Raw genomic sequence first — 16,646 nt, forward strand, 5'->3', positions numbered from 1 at the left:
AGTCAGAAGGCATCATGTAACATTAACATCTCAGACCTGTTCCTTTGCTCTTTAGAGACGACATGAGGTCGATGAGTGTTCTTGCCTCAGGCGATGTGACATGTCTGGTCATAGACAAAGAGTAAGTGTGAGCCGTGAGGCATAAACCGACTTTCATGCTATGGAAACAGCATAGTGGGTGAAAAAAACATAATAACTAATTCAAACATTTGCTGTACAGTTGACCTTGGCTGTATTCCACCATCTATATCTAGGTTTTTCAAAAAAGTAACTGGAGGCTTAGACGATGCTAGAAACAATCCTAGCAACAAGGCCAGATCGAAGTAAGTCATGTCGATGTGACTTTCACATTATCTATGGAAATAAATGAAACTTCACCAGTGTGATGATTAAATTTTGATCTCTGTATAATAAACAGGGCAGAGGAAGATGGGATTGCGTTTGGGGAAATGTCTCTTAGCAGTTTTCAGGTGCTGTGTAATCTGGGGGAAGGACAGTACAGTCACACTCAGCTCGTGAGTATTGTACGATGCGTATCATAAACGAGTTCTGCAGTTTAAAACTTGATGATGATTTATAATTTATATTAAACACTTGATATGAATTATAATTCTGCCAAACATTTTTTTTTTTGTTTTTTTTTTTGGTCACAAGGTCCATTTGAAGAGTGACGCCAGCTGTAAGTTTGCATTAAAGACCATAAGAAAGCAGGCGATACAGAGTCCAGGCCAAAGAGAGAGGATGCTCTCGGAGAAACACATCCTGATGGATCTCCAAAGTCCATTTATAGTAAGGTCAGAACACACACTAGGGTCTTCAGTTTTTCTTTGGAGCACCTTGAGTTCGGCAGAGAACCTTCTTATTTATCATTGATGTTTCATAAAAGGGTAATCAGATTTGTAAAGCACCAGCACACAGTAGATCCCGAAGAACTAGAGGATTAAAGGTTGTTTGTGGGATGATGTGTAAACTGTTCTTTGGTGACATCAGGCAATACAACCATTTTTGCATCTAATTATAATTCTTATGTTTATGCAGTTGTATTCCTTATTGGACTCTTAACCCATTTTAATGGTGGATATATTACTGTTCAAAAGTTTGGGGTCAGTACGATTTGTAATGTTTTTGAAAAGTCTCTTATACGGTTGCCAAGGCTTCAGTCATTCAGACAGTCATTCATTTATTCATTCGCTCATTCACTCATTCATTCATTCTCTCATTCACTCATTCATTCATTCGCTCATTCACTCAGTCATTCATTCACTCAGTCATTCATTCATTCACTCAGTCATTCATTCGCTCATTCACTCAGTCACTCAGTCACTCACTCACTCAGTCACTCAGTCACTCACTCAGTCATTCACTCACTCACTCACTCACTCACTCACTCACTCACTCACTCACTCAGTCACTCACTCACTCACTCAGTCACTCACTCACTCACTCACTCACTCACTCACTCACTCACTCAGTCAGTCAGTCAGTCAGTCAGTCAGTCAGTCAGTCAGTCATTCACTCAGTCATTCACTCAGTCAGTCATTCATTCATTCAATGAGTGAACATGGTATAAATAGGCTGAGACTAACAGGGTAATGAGATACAGGTGAACGCAATCAGTGATGATGAGTCCGGGCAGTGAGTTATGGGAAATGTAGTTTGTGAGGGAGTGATAATAGTCTGGTGTGGAGTGCCCTCTGGTGGCTCTCAAGGGCACTCCAGCTGGCTGGTGACCTTTACACTGTGATACTTTTTTTCAGAATTCTTTGATGAATAGAAAGTTAAAAAACAGCTATTATTTAATACAGAAGTGGTTGAAACCACCTATATATATATATATATATATATATATATATATATATATATATATATATAGGATGCTCTCTATAAAAAATAATAGATAAATAAAAAAAGTCTTACTGAGCCCATAATTTTGAACTTTATATTTTCTCTTCATATCAGCATGTCAGTTGATTTCAAATGAAATTTAAATTGTACATCAAAACAATGTCAAAAACAATGTTTTGTTGGCTGTTTATGTCAGATTCAAAAGCTTGATTATTATAATGTTTTTCTCAGGTTGCATTGTACCTTTAAAGATCCCCGGTTCCTGTATATGCTGATGGAGGCTTGTGAGGGGGGAGATCTGTGGATTTTACTGAGAGACAGGTGCATACAGTGATCCATACATTCATTCTCCAAACTGCTTGTCCTCTGTAGGGTTGCAGGGATGCTGGAGCCGAACCATAAGCCCTGTTTACACCTGGTATTAAGGTATTAAACCTGGTTTTGGTCGATCGGATCACAAATGAACGAGCCTAAATACAGGTGTAAACGGGGTCTAAAACATTTTGAGCTTGTCCACTTCTGACCACTTCCAGAGGTAGTTGAAAACTCATTTGTACGGATTGCTTTCGTAGTGTAAATGCTCATGTGATCGAATGTGTTCGAACAGCCACAAAAGACCGTCTTCTCTCCGCCTACTGACCTAATGAGTAAACATTATGGCCAGACGAGATTTAAACTTTGTTGGCTGAAGATCCAAGTTTGGTTTGAAGACGAAAAACATACCAAGCACAATGTTCAGTCATCTCCTGGCGGGTTCATGTGCAAATTGTGTAAGCTTATTCTGTTCCATTAGATTGAAAGATCTGAAAACATATACATTTACCCTCCCCATAGACCCTCCCCTCGAAGAAATCAGGACAGAAGTGTTTGAAAGTGGACAGAAGAGACGGATTAAAACACCAGGTGTAAACGGGAATGTGATCCGATCGACCAAAACACATCTTAATACCGGGAGTAAACAAGACCATACATACACCAGTTCTTTCAAACTGATTGTTTTTAGTGATTCAGTCGCAAAGTGTTTGTAAATTACTTAATTGCAAGGAAGGACTTTATCAGGATGCTCTTAACAATAAAGGTTATTTATCGGCATCTATGATTCCATGAAGAACCTTTAACATCCATGGAACGTTTCCATTGCACAAAAAGGTTCTATAGATTATTAAAATATTCTTCAAAATAAGAAAAAAAATCATATTTTAAGAACTGTTTACAATGGTTGCTAAAGAAACAGTCAGTGTTCTGAGACGCACGCTGAGGACTGCACATGCGCATTGGCTGGTCCAGCCTGAAAAATTTTAACAGCTTTTTTTGCGCTATTTGAGCATAATAAACTACATTTATGATACATTTGTTGTCAGATATCATAGGTGGTTGAAAGGGACTTTGTCTAAACTGACAGTGACTGACTAATATGTGATTTTATGTTTCAGGGGGACACTGGAAGAAGATGCTGTTCGCTTCTACGCAGCGTGCGTTTTGGAAGCTCTTAGTGTATTACACGGCAAAGGCATTGTTCACAGAGACCTGAAACCTGAAAATGTGCTACTGGACCAACGTGGATATGCTAAACTGGTGCTGAATACATACAAATTGTTTAAAGTTAAACCAGATGGCAGCCTGTAACCACTTGATTGTGATTATTCATATTTGGCGATTTTAACTATGTAAACACTTAACACATAGTTGTGTTTCTCTCTATCTACTGTATCAGACAGGGTTTGGTTGTGCTAAGAAGCTGGGCTCTTTGCACAGGGCCTGGTCATTCTGTGGGTCTGTGGGTTATCAGCCTCCAGAGGTCATTCTGCATCAAGGTCACAGCCTGTCTGCAGATCTCTGGGCTTTAGGGATGTTGCTTTATGAACTGCTCAATAGCAGGTGAGTTTTTTTAAATTACTACATTGACTAAATCATTGTGTTGCAGAACATTTAACTATTGTAGGCTTATACACTCACCTAAAGGATTATTAGGAACACCTGTTCAATTTCTCATTAAAGGAGAACTCCGGTCAATTTTAACATTGAGCTCATTTTTTTGTACATTTGGAGTGCTGTCAATACAGAGAACAACGACAAAAATCGGTGTTGCCTACACCGAGTTATCCTCTTTTTAAAATTTGCACCCTGTTGACTTCAATGGGGCAAGTTTTAAACCTGCTTTTAGCCTCTTAACATCCTTGATGTGTCATTACAAGTGCACAGGTCATGTGAGTGATTCCTTCGGAGTGAACACAGTGAATCTGACTGCAGTAGATGTGAAAGATATGGATAAAAATGATATTTATTTAGCCAGCGCTCATACCTGTATTTACATCCTGTTTTCGGTCAAAGTCCATAGTAATCGATTGTCGAGTTCACGCGCATGATCATAGGTACTAAACCAATGCGCGTGAACTCGACAATTGATTACTATGGACTTTGACCGAAAACAGGATGTAAATACAGGTATGTGCGCTGGCTGAAATAACATCATTTTTATCCATATCTTTCACATCTACTGCAGTCAGACTCACCCGTGTTCACTCTGAAGGAATCACTCACATGACCTGTGCACTTGTAATGACACATCAAGGATGTTAAGAGGCTAAAAGCAGGTTTAAAACTTGCCCCATTGAAGTCAACAGGGTGCAAATTTTAAAAAGAGGATAACTCGGCGTAGGCAACACCGATTTTTGTCGTTGTTCTCTGTATTGACAGCACTCCAAATGTACAAAAAAAATGAGCTCAATGTTAAAATTGACCGGAGTTCTCCTTTAATGCAATTATCTAATCAACCAATCACATGGCAGTTGCTTCAATGCATTTAGGGGTGTGGTCCTGGTCAAGACAATCTCCTGAACTCCAAACTGAATGTCAGAATGGGAAAGAAAGGTGATTTAAGCAATTTTGAGCGTGGCATGGTTGTTGGTGCCAGACGGGCCGGTCTGAGTATTTCACAATCTGCTCAGTTACTGGGATTTTCACGCACAACCATTTCTAGTGTTTACAAAGAATGGTGTGAAAAGGGAAAAACATCCAGTATGCGGCAGTCCTGTGGGCGAAAATGCCTTGTTGATGCTAGAGGTCAGAGGAGAATGGGCCGACTGATTCAAGCTGATAGAAGAGCAACTTTGACTGAAATAACCACTCGTTACAACCGAGGTATGCAGCAAAGCATTTGTGAAGCCACAACACACACAACCTTGAGGCGGATGGGCTACAACAGCAGAAGACCCCACCAGGTACCACTCATCTCCACTACAAATAGGAAAAAGAGGCTACAAGAGAGGCCCTGGATGTGCATCCCACAAATCTCCGTCAACTGCAAGATGCTATCCTATCAATATGGGCCAACATTTCTAAAGAATGCTTTCAGCACCTTGTTGAATCAATGCCACGTAGAATTAAGGCAGTTCTGAAGGCGAAAGGGGGTCAAACACAGTATTAGTATGGTGTTCCTATAATCCTTTAGGTGAGTGTATATAAGCCAATGAGATTGCTTGCTCAACATTTAAATAGTCTGGTTCCATGTTCGCTGCAAGTTAGTAATTAGAGTTCCTCTGAACCCCTCCCCCAGCACCACCTGTCTAGATTTGCTATCAGGTTTATGTCTGCCTATTTATGCAGCAGCATATTTTACATGCTCACAGCAGCATGTCTGTGTATCTATTGGCAATAGCAAGTTCATACTTGCTCTGCAGGAGCAGTGTAGCAGATCTAGCCCACCAAGACCAACTACAGCAACATTGCAAAATTATTTCAGTTCGCATGGATCCGCGGAAATAGTAATTAGTAATTTGTAAGTAATTACTAATAAGTAATAAGTAATTTGGCAATATCAATTTGTAAAGAAAGACTACGTGCCTGCGCACATATTTATTCAAACGCGCATACCTATAGACTAAACACGTAATATGCATGTGCACGCCATCACCATTTTCACAGATTCACGTTTTTGAAGTTTACGCTGAGATGATAAAAGTTTTCTACATTTTTCAAAACTTTTCAAACCTTGCACCTTGGAACCTATTTCAAAGTTTGCGTTCTCGAGCCACTAAACACTGTTGTCGTGCAAATGAACGGCAAGAACCCATTAACAGTTTTCTGTTAAAACGGTGTCGTGTAAGCGGCCCCTAAGTTAATAACTAATGATCTTTGAAACGAAAGTGAAATAATCAAAAACTAACGTTAGCTGGACAATAACTTTATTCTAGAGCTGCTGTAAAGCCAAAACAATATCTGTTACTTTAATTTCCTATTATCACTGTAAAGCTGCTTTGAAACAATCTATATGGTTAGAAGAGCTATTTTAGCATCAATTGTGGTAGTCTATATTCATTATGAATATAGACTATAATAATATGGTATTTATTATTATATAATAAATACTATAATGAATATGGTAGTCAAGTCACTTGACTTGACTGCCATATTCATTATAGTTTTTCTGAATTGCTAAAACACATTTCTTGAAACCATCACTCACTTTCTCAAAACCTTAAACACAAAACCAAATTTTCAACCCACATTCAGAGAACCTCTGACTCTTCTGGCAAAATCAAACAATTGCCTCAAAACTATTTTATCTGTGCTCAAAATCAAACAATGCTTTCAGATCATGCACACAGCGAATCAATATTATAAACTCTACAGATCATCCGTTAGACACTAAATCAAAAAATGGAGAACACTGAATCCAAAGCATACAGTTAGAGAAAAAAAGTATTTTGTATCAAAGTAAAAAAAAATGCAATTACGTTAAAAAGTATAGTAATGACAACTTACAGTAAGGTGAATAAATTGTAAAATGTTTGCACTGCAAGTATAGTATTGTACTGAATATTGTATAGTAGGCCTATTGAATGTCTGTATATTCAGCTCTTGCATACTGTGAAAATACAGTGACCCAACTGCAAAAGCCAAAAAGGTTAGAGTAAAAAACTCTAATGAAAAGCATGTTACAGTACGCTCAGAAGAGTTGTGCAACTGTAAAATCACGGTCAGTGAGAGATTTTATTCTGCTTCAGCTTCATGTCTTCATGTTGGGCAATGTGTTGGGCAAAGGGAAAAACCCTAAAGCCAGATCCAGCCTTGACAACATTCTCCACACCTTGCTCTTCCTCGTCCTCTTCCTCATCTTCCACATCCTCTTCCTTCTCTCCCTCTTATATTGTTTCCATCCATTGTTGGTATCAACATTCAGTGCAACATTTTTAGTCAAATAAGAATCAAGTGATATTCTGGTTTATTTTCAAAAAAGAAAAAGAACTGACACACTGTTTCCAAGGACAAAAATCCTACAAAACCCCCAAAAAGTGCTGAGCGAAAAGGTGACATTTTTGGGATACCCCTTCATCTGTGTCCAATTGATGCTAAAACGACATGCCTGGGTCTATTTGTAGCTTTCGTCTGAGCTATTTTAAAAGAAATCTTCAACACATAATAATTTTTAAAGTATGTGTAGCACAAGCATGCTGTCGAAGACCACAGACAGTACTTATGACAAAATCTTCAGCATGCATAAACAATGGGAAAAGTGTTACCAGTAAATATATTTAGAATGGAAGATAAGCGAGAAAGTGGGCAGCACAGCAAAATAATGTTTTGAAAGTATAACCAAAAAAAGAAAATTCTGTCATCATTGACAGATTTCATTTAGGCAAGCAATCATACGTAGAATACATCAAATATGGAAAAGCAATGAGGTTTGTTTTCACATATTAATAAAGGCCTAAATTAAGCTTTTCATCATATAAAGCATTTTTCTCTTCAGGAGACTTAGATTAAACCACTCAATTCCTTTGAAGCATTCAAAAAAGTCATTTGGGTGAATGGACTTTCAGTGGATGGGCCCAAAATATTAGAAAATATAAAATGAATATTTTAATTAATGTTCAGAAGATGAAGTCTTATAGGTTTTGAATGACATAAGGGTGAGTAAATTATGACAGTTTTAATTGTGGGGTGAATTATCCCTTTAAACATTTGCACATGCTAGAGTGAAACTGACTAACATGAACTCATAATGTGATCAAAGTAATTCTGGCTACTTTTGCTTGGTATCTGTGCAAAAATGCAGTAAACGACATGAGAGGAACATGAAGTACCTATCCAGATATAGCACACTTACATTCCTCTAAAAGTAGACCAACTTCAAAAGGAAATTGTAAACTTTACGTTTAAATTAAACTTTTTATTTATTCATATTTCTGCTTTTAAACCCTGCATCTTGCCTGCTATGACTCCATTGCTATTATTACTATAACAGTGTTTCCAGTTCATGTTTTTATAACATGTTTTAAATGTTAAAGGAGCATATCACAACTGTTTCCACCTCTCCAGCCCCCTGTTCTCTGGCTCAGAGCAGCTGAAGGTTTATACAGCAGCTCTGAAGGGAACAGAGGAGCTAGAGTTCCCCAAAACCATCAGCAGGACTGCAGCACATCTCATCAAGAGCCTCTGCAGGTAAAGTAGAGTGTTTACTCACAGTTTCTACCTGTATGAGAAGAAGAAAAACATTGAGAAAAGACAGATAGATAGATAGATAGATAGATAGATAGATAGATAGATAGATAGATAGATAGATAGATAGATAGATAGATAGATAGATAGATAGATAGATAGATAGATAGATAGATAGCAGTGCACTACATACTCTTTGGGGTTTGTGTGTCTGAGTCTGTTATCATCTGTCACCCCATTTCCAGGCTGAACCCCACAGAGAGACTGGGACAGAGGAACGGGGTCAAGGACATCTGCAAACACATGTGAGTCTTGCTCATTTGTGCTCTTCATCAAATATATTTGCACAGATGGAATAGAAGGGATTGGTGTGGGGTGAGAAGGGGAAGGATTCGTGAGATTAGATGAGTGGAAAAGAAAAGAGCAAAGTAAAGAAGAGAAAGCTGCTCTGTTTTTAAGTGCCGGCTTATTTTCTGCACTGATTAACTTGTGTTGTGTTTCTCAGGTGGTTTGAAGGCTTTGACTGGGAAGGACTTCAGAAGGGCACATTGACTCCGCCAGTAATACCAAACGTGAGCAGCATCAGAGAATACTGTACAGTCGAGAGCACTGGCCCAACTGAACGTCTCGGTTACATATGTAACCCTCGTTCCCTGAAGGAGGGAATGGAGACATAGTCAACGTGTCGACTGATTGGGATCACGCTTAGGCAGCCAGTCATCTTCGAGTATTGATAAAACGAGCCAATGCACATTGGCGTGTGAGATTTGCATCTCGCGCTCCGCCCCGCAGCGCGGGTATAAACACGGAAACAGATGCACGTGTAGCCGGTCTGGACGCGCGCACGTGTCTCTCGTGTTGTATTGCACGTGTTGTATTGTGTGGTGTGGTGGTGTGATGCTGTGATGCTGAAAAAAGACTGGAGTCGAATTGCTGGTTCAGTGGTTCTTTTATCTGCATGAGTTGGGAAAATGCAGTTAAATCGTTGCATATAATCAAAGTTGGGTAATCAAGCCTGCTCCTGCCAAATATTTGAACACAGTAGAGAAATTAGCAGTCACGCTTCACAGGCCAACTTTTACACTAATATACGTCACACTGCATTCACTCGGTTAAAATTCCACTTCCGCAGATAAAACCGCTTTAAAGGAAAGATAACTCACATGCATACTCATTTACATATTAACAACACTGATCAATTAATTAGTGACTTTTTTCCCACTTTTAACACACTTTTCAACATGAGTGAACGAAATGCATACCTCGCTCTGCTCAGACCTTCCGCGGACTGAAGCAAGAGTGCGCCACGTGCCCTTTTCTTTTCTCACATATGCATATTAATTTCCAACAAAAACCATAAGGATTTTGTGGGAATAAAAAAAAAAAAAAAACAGGTTACAAATCAATACTCGTTACACACTCACCACTTGTTTTTCGCTGAGGAGCCGAACGGAGCCCAGATTCAGCGATGAACCAGCAGTAGTGGCGACAGGACTACATCTCCATTCCCTCCTTCAGGGAACGAGGGTTACATTTGTAACCGAGACATTCCCTTTCAGTCGCTCACGTTCGACATAGTCGACGTGTTGACTGATTGGGATCCTTATTAAAACGCCACTAGTGCTGCCACCAGTGCCTAGAAAAAGCCTCCTGACCCCCCGCATTATTGAGGCGGAGATAGGACAGGGCTTAGGCCAGGAAAGTCACTCCTGTTCCGCAAGACCCACTCAGTTAGACTTGGATAACACTGGGAAAGTGTGCCCTTTTGATGGAAGGAGGGACGCTACGGAAGCCACATCCAGCCCGCAGGGTCTGGATCTGAGGATCAGGATCTGAGGTCCTGAGGCTTTGCGTTCTGTCCACATATAACGGCAAGGAGCGGACGGGACAGAGAAAAGCCAGTGCTGGGTCTGCCTCCTCCGGGGGCAGCGCTTGCAGGTTCACCACCTGGTCCCGAAAGGGAGTGGTAGGAACTTTGGGCACATATCCAGGCCGGGGTCTCAGGATAACGTGAGAGTTAGCCGGCCCGAATTCCAGGCACGATTCGTCGACCAAAAATGCATGCAGGTCCCCTACCCACTTGATGGAGGCCAAAGCAAGCAGGGGAACTGTTTTTAAAGACAGGACTTTTAACTCAGCTGCCTGCAGTGGCTCAAAGGGAGGTCTCTGCAGTGCGGTCAACACCAGAGATAAGTCCCAAGATGGTATAGAGGGGGCGCGAGGTGGATTCAGTCTCCTCGCTCCCCTCGGGAACCTGATGATCAGGTCGTGCTTTCTCACGGATCTCCCATCCACTGCATCGTGATGTGCGGCAATAGAGGCAACATACACTTTTAGAGTGGAGGGGAGACAGTCCTCGCTCCAAGCCATTTTGCAGGAAAGAAAGCACAGCGCCGATCAAACATCTTCGGGGGTCTTCTCAGTGAGAAGAACACCACTCAACGAACAGGTTCCACTTCAGAGCGTAAGCATGCCTCGTAGAGGGTGCTCTCGCAGAAGTGACGGAGTCTACGACTGATTGTCGTAGGTCACCTAGAACCTCCGCGTCCCGTCCAGGGACCAGACATGGAGTGCCATACGGTGCCCCCTCCCTGAGAGAGAAGGTCCTCCCTCAGAAGAATGGACCAGGGAGCATAAGTTCGGGGAACCAGGTCTGATTGGGCCAATAAGGGGCAACTAGCAAGACCTGCTCCTCTTCCTCCCTGACTTTGCACAGTGTCTGTGCAAGAAGGCTCACTGGGGGAAACACGTACTTGCGGAGGCCCCGGGGCCAGCTGTGTGCCAGTCAACCGTGCCGAGGGTCCCCTCGGTCAGGGAGTAAAACAACTGGCAATGTGACGAGTCCGGAGAGGCAAACAGATCTATCTGTGTGGCCCCGAAGTGGTCCTAGATCAGCTGGACTGCCTGGGGATGGAGTCTCCACTCTCCCTGGGCCACAGGCTGTCGTGAGAGCTCGTCGGCAGCACGATTGAGCAGGCCAGGAATATAAGTGGCACGAAGCGACTTCAGATGCTTCTGACTCCATAGGAGGAGGTGGCGGGCGAGTTGTGACATGCGACGGGAGCGTAGACCACCTTGATGGTTGATGTACGCAACGGTCGCAGTGTTGTCCGTACGGACCAGTACATGCTTGCCGAGCAGGGGCGTTTTGAGGCATCTCTAAGCAAGGTGTACTGCAGCCCAACTCGAGGCAATTGATGTGCCAATGCAGTTGGGGGCCCATCCAGATCCCAGCATTACTGCGGCTGCGGCTGCCGTATGCCCCAGGAGCCTCTGAAAAAGTTTCAGTGGGACCACTGTTCTGCTCTTGACAGTATTCAGGCAGTTCAGCACTGACCAGACACGTTCCTCTGTGAGGCGGGACCAGAGGCACCACAGACGTACCTGGAGTGGGGCAGCAAGGTGGAGGACAGGGACCTGGCTCGGAAGGCCCGGGGGCGGCCCAAAGTGAGGTCTGAGTGTGCAATGCAACACTTACCTGTCTCCATGGGTCGGCTGGGGGTGCAGGAGAAGGCGTAGTTGGGTCCTCGAACCGCTGCCGGCTGGCGACACAAGAGGGGATTGAGGGGTACATAGCTTTACAGGGTCGCACACAGTCAGTCTGACCCTTTTGGTATCCAGGAACGGAGGAATTTGCTCTTTTGACAATTCAGGGGAGCCAGCGGCAGAACGGTAAATACCTGAAGAGCTCATCCCCCCATTCCTGGGTGGTCTGTCTACGGCTGGCTCTCCGCTGAGGCCTGGGTGAAGGCTGCTGGGGTGGCCCAGCGGGAGCGGAAGCGGCAGCAGGGGGATGAGCAGGCGGAGGTACTGCCACCGGCGGCGGGGTGATGGCAGCAGTGGGCCGCCGGAGCAGGATATGCCGGATTGCCTCCGTCTGCTCTAGGGCAGCAGAGAACTGTGAAGCTCACTCAGCCCGACAGCCTCGGCAGCCCATTTCAGCATAGCTGACAACTGTGGATCTGGCTCGGGCAACATTACACTCCCCGAAGGGAATAACACAGCCGAGTCATCATCTCCAAAGCTCATCTCACCCTCCGATGCTGCAATCGGCATCCTGTCCTCTGGAGGGACCCTGAATGAAACGTCTGGTCGGTCCATTACAGAGGGACACTCCCTAAGCGTGACAGGCTCCCTAAGCGTGATCCCAATCAGTCACCACGTCGACTACGTCGAGCGACTGAAAGGGAACCTCTTTCCTTAAGGGCACATTCAGCTTATACTTAAACATATAACAAACAGCTCTTTCAAATGATGCATCTGTCAAGTTCAAATATTTAACTTTTTTACAGGTTCCCTCTGTCTCTGATCACGGAGGACCAGCTCTCCTGGATGAAACCCACACTGAAGAAGCATCATTGGATGATTCTGGCTGTGATATAGACTTTTGATTTGTACCATGGTGATATGCATGATGTAAATTGAAAATAATAATAATAATAATTATTAGTCTCTGGTGTTAATTTTGCATTAACTTTGCTGCTGGTTATTTACTTAATTTCTTCTGAGTTGAAAACCAATGCAGGCGCCTGTACACAGCTCCAGGACTTAATCAATGATGGAATTACTTCAAAATATGTCTCTGAAAAATGCAATTGTACATGATCCCTTTTGGGTTTCTTTCATTTGGAAACAATTTTAAAGAATACTAAAGAATTTTTTTTTTTAAGGATTCCAACTTTTACAACATGTTTTTGTGTTAACTTATTAACATGTTTCTAGACTATTGTGATTACACATTTACCATTGTTCAACACATTTTTACTGATTAAAATCCATTCATTTCAATAGGAATCCACGCGATCGCAAATTTTGCATGAAGGCGAAATGTTTCCCCATGCAGATTTCGCCACAGGTAAAATTTTGTGGATTCGTTACATTGTTCAACAGAAAACTTCTAGTTCCTCTGAGATTTCCTTTAACTGCCCAATAGCTGAACATTATTCCAGTATAATATAGGGTTCTACCGGATATTTGAAAATACAATTATTTCTCTCCATACTGGTCCAGTTTTTACATGCCAGTTTAAACTGTAAAAGAACTGCAAAATAAAAGAAAGAAAAAGATCATCATTTCATTAAAGGTTGTATCAGCGATTTCAGGCCCAAACATAAATGATCACATTCATCTAATCTTTCCTCTTCAGACATTTTGGACTAAACCACTCAATTCATAATCAATTCAATAATTTTGCAATCTCTTTATGAACTTTTTGAAGCGTCAAACTGGTAGTTGCCTAGCTGTCAATGGAGGGACAGAAAGCTCTCAGATTTCATCAAAAAAGATCTTCATTTGTGCTCCGAAAATGAACGAAAGTCTTACAGGTTTGGAACGACATGAGGGTGATTAAATAATGACAGAAATGTTACATTTTTGTGTGAACTATCCCTTTAACACACACACACACACACACACACACACACACACACACACACACACACACACACACATATATATATATATATATATATATATATATATATATATATATATATATATATATATATAAAAGTATATATATATGTATATATATAATGCATTAAAACATAATGAAACGTGCAAAAATGCTGATAAACCAATGATAACCAATCACCTAAAAGTAAAATAGTTTTGATTTGTGTGAATTAAAGTTAACAATATAATATCAGTATGGAAACTAGCTCACAAAGGATACGTTTCCCGGTTCTGATAGACCTGGAAGATGTTGCCAAAAAATATGTTAAAGCACGCACATAATTGGATGAGGAAGTATTCTGAAAACTTGGGAGAAGTTTGAGGAGGCTTTGGCCTGAGGCAAGCTGACTGAAGGGGGGAGCGAGGGCGTGTTTGTGAGGGACTTAACACTGGCTCTGGGGTCCGGGAGGGATTTAGCACAGTCTGAGGAGAATAGAGAAACTTTTGGAGGACGGGCGACTCAGATTCCACACACAGGTAAGAGCCAGTTTCTTCAAAACTTTTACACTTTGTGTAAATACAGCGATTTTGTAGAAAAATGTAGAAAAACGTCGTAGTTTCTGAGAGAAGAAGAATTTTGTTTGTACGGGAGAAGTTGCCAAATTCATCAATGGAAATTCGATTCATTCATTCATTCATCACTTAGGCTACTCGTTGTCCTGTTTATAATTCAACGTTTGGTTTGTTTAGCAATACATCTGTTGTTTAATAGTTACTTTAACGTTCAAACATCGTCTGTGGAGTGAGTGAAATGATTTTATATGAAATGATTTCGTAATGTAGTTTGGCGTCATCGCGTGACACGTGCACGTATTTTGTAAACAAGCGCGCCGTGGCAAATGTCTAAATTACTTATAAATACTTTTAAACAATTTAATACTTAACAGATTTAAGTAGTAACATTTTAAGGTATTGTTAAAATGGTTTCCTTGCAATTCATGTCATTAATGTCCCTTTTCAAAACACACGCACACATACAGTACACATAGGCCTATTATACTTTCAACTAGATATTAAGAAACTTTCTGGTTGTCAAACGTTAGTGAAAACCTGTTATTCTGATAAGACATCTCTTTGAGCTTGAAGACAACAAATGTCACATCCACTAAAATGACCAAAAAGTAGGCTACCATGGTACTACCATTGTATTTTTTTTAAAATGTATTATTATTATTATTTTTATATGTACCATGGTAGTATCTCAAAGTACCATGTGATACAATCAATATTGCCTACCATAGTGCCACTTTTTGGTTAGATAGGCTTAATTGTTAGATGGCTACTTTGAATAAACTTTATTATTTTCTAGTATTGTGTATAGATTCAGTGCTTAATGTTGTGCCGGCTCATTTGGGTGTGATTTTGATCAATATTATACTGAAGTAAGGGTGTGCTTGCTGTTTGTCAAGGCAACAAAAATATAAAATGCTGCCAGCAAAATAGTGTGGTTGAAACACTCTGCTTTAGAGCAAGAGCCAGTTTTGCCCGCTGAGCAGAGGACTGGCGAAGCACTGTAGATGTTGTGCATGTGTGTGGCATGTCTAGTCATGCTGAATAAGGTTGTGCTGGTGTAACACACTCACACAATCCAGAATTCATGTTGGTAGCGCTTTAAAATGACTCATAAAGCCATGAAAGTAAAAGCCACCTGTAGGATGAGACGCATTATGATTTTTCACCATAGTGATATTGTGAAACATTGTGTTTTCCAGTGTAAAAACATAACCTACTTCCACTTACAGGTTGACACAGTTACATTTCAGACACGAGGATGCATCACTGCTTTTCCACATTTCTCTTCCGCTACCAGACAGTTAATTTGTCCGCTGTGATGCAACTCCCTCCCCATTCCCTCATCCCTCTCTTCTCTAAACCTTTTCAGTGTGATTCTGTGTTCTTCATGCTTCATTTGGGAATCACAGCCAGAGAACACCCGGGCCATTCTCTCATTCACCCCCTCCCTCATTCATTAACCATTGGGCAGGCGCTCGGATCTCCTGCGCTCTCTCATTCCCTCATCATATTCCCTTTCAAATCCCCTGGAATGCCACTTCCAGAACCCACTTCATATGACATCATATCCTGTGAACCTGCCATTTCACATCCCTGTTACTGTCCAAAGGTTGCTCATTTGTTACTTAGGAAACTTAATTGAGATGTTTTCAGTCAATTAAATATCAAGCATTTGTGTCTCTAGCAAAATTCTTAATTAATGTAATTGCTGTTAATGAGAAACAATTGATATATTAAAGGTGCTCTAAGCGATGTCACGCATCAAAATTGTTTTGTCACATACACCAAACATCTCCTCACTATCCGCTAGCTGCCTGTCCCCTGAACACACTGTAAAGAAACGTGGTCTCTGTAGACAGCCCAGGCTCCACAAACGGCAACAAAAACAAACTGGCCCAGCCTGGACCACGAAACATAACAAACAGTGTTCCAGCCAATAACCGACAAGAATGATTTGTGGGTGGGTGTTGGGGGGTTAGTGTGCGTGCACATGAAGGGTGGTGTGGGGAGTGAAGGAGAGAGAAGCATGAAGAGGGAAGTTAGCTAAAGGAGAGATGTCCTAGACAACGACAACGACTAACGTTAGAATTATATTCTCTTGAATTTTGATATGGCCGACACACAACCAAAGAGACGACGTTCCGATGAACAAATAGCAAAGAATAGGGAAAAGGAGAAGGAACGTGCGAAGTCCCGAATTTACATCGGAAAAGCACGGAAAGGAGGGGGAGGGGACAGGATGAGGAGGAGGGAGGGTCGAGCTAGCTTCCGTTTTGTTTAACAATACTTTGAACGTCAACAAGAAGTGACGTCAGCCAACATCGCTTAGAGCACCTTTAAGGAGATCTCATTAAAGTTTTCTTTCCAATGGGCTCTTTCAGTTCTTGTCATTC

At 41.5% G+C, this 16,646-nt stretch overlaps 2 protein-coding genes across 2 annotated transcripts in view; both read left to right on the plus strand.

Moving 5' to 3' along the window:
* The window catches only part of prkg1l (protein kinase cGMP-dependent 1, like), a 37,996-nt gene extending 25,286 nt beyond the window's left edge, over positions 1 to 12,710 (plus strand). Inside the window, exons 10-20 of the mRNA XM_079896240.1 lie at positions 56 to 121; positions 255 to 323; positions 419 to 515; positions 655 to 794; positions 2,077 to 2,166; positions 3,279 to 3,420; positions 3,560 to 3,723; positions 8,167 to 8,289; positions 8,532 to 8,591; positions 8,792 to 8,858; positions 12,579 to 12,710. Of these exons, the coding sequence (XP_079752366.1) occupies positions 56 to 121; positions 255 to 323; positions 419 to 515; positions 655 to 794; positions 2,077 to 2,166; positions 3,279 to 3,420; positions 3,560 to 3,723; positions 8,167 to 8,289; positions 8,532 to 8,591; positions 8,792 to 8,858; positions 12,579 to 12,677 (1,117 nt within the window). The 3' untranslated portion in view covers positions 12,678 to 12,710. The remainder of the gene's footprint in view (positions 1 to 55; positions 122 to 254; positions 324 to 418; positions 516 to 654; positions 795 to 2,076; positions 2,167 to 3,278; positions 3,421 to 3,559; positions 3,724 to 8,166; positions 8,290 to 8,531; positions 8,592 to 8,791; positions 8,859 to 12,578) is intronic.
* A 1,283-nt stretch (positions 12,711 to 13,993) lies between these two features.
* acsl2 (acyl-CoA synthetase long chain family member 2) overlaps positions 13,994 to 16,646 on the plus strand; it is a 33,065-nt gene continuing 30,412 nt past the window's right edge. The window contains exon 1 of the mRNA XM_079896199.1: positions 13,994 to 14,217. The gene's annotated coding sequence lies outside the window, so the exon portion shown is untranslated. The remainder of the gene's footprint in view (positions 14,218 to 16,646) is intronic.

The sequence above is a fragment of the Squalius cephalus genome, assembly GCF_949319135.1.
Source record: "Squalius cephalus genome assembly, chromosome: 16".
NCBI classification, from domain to species: domain Eukaryota; kingdom Metazoa; phylum Chordata; class Actinopteri; order Cypriniformes; family Leuciscidae; genus Squalius; species Squalius cephalus.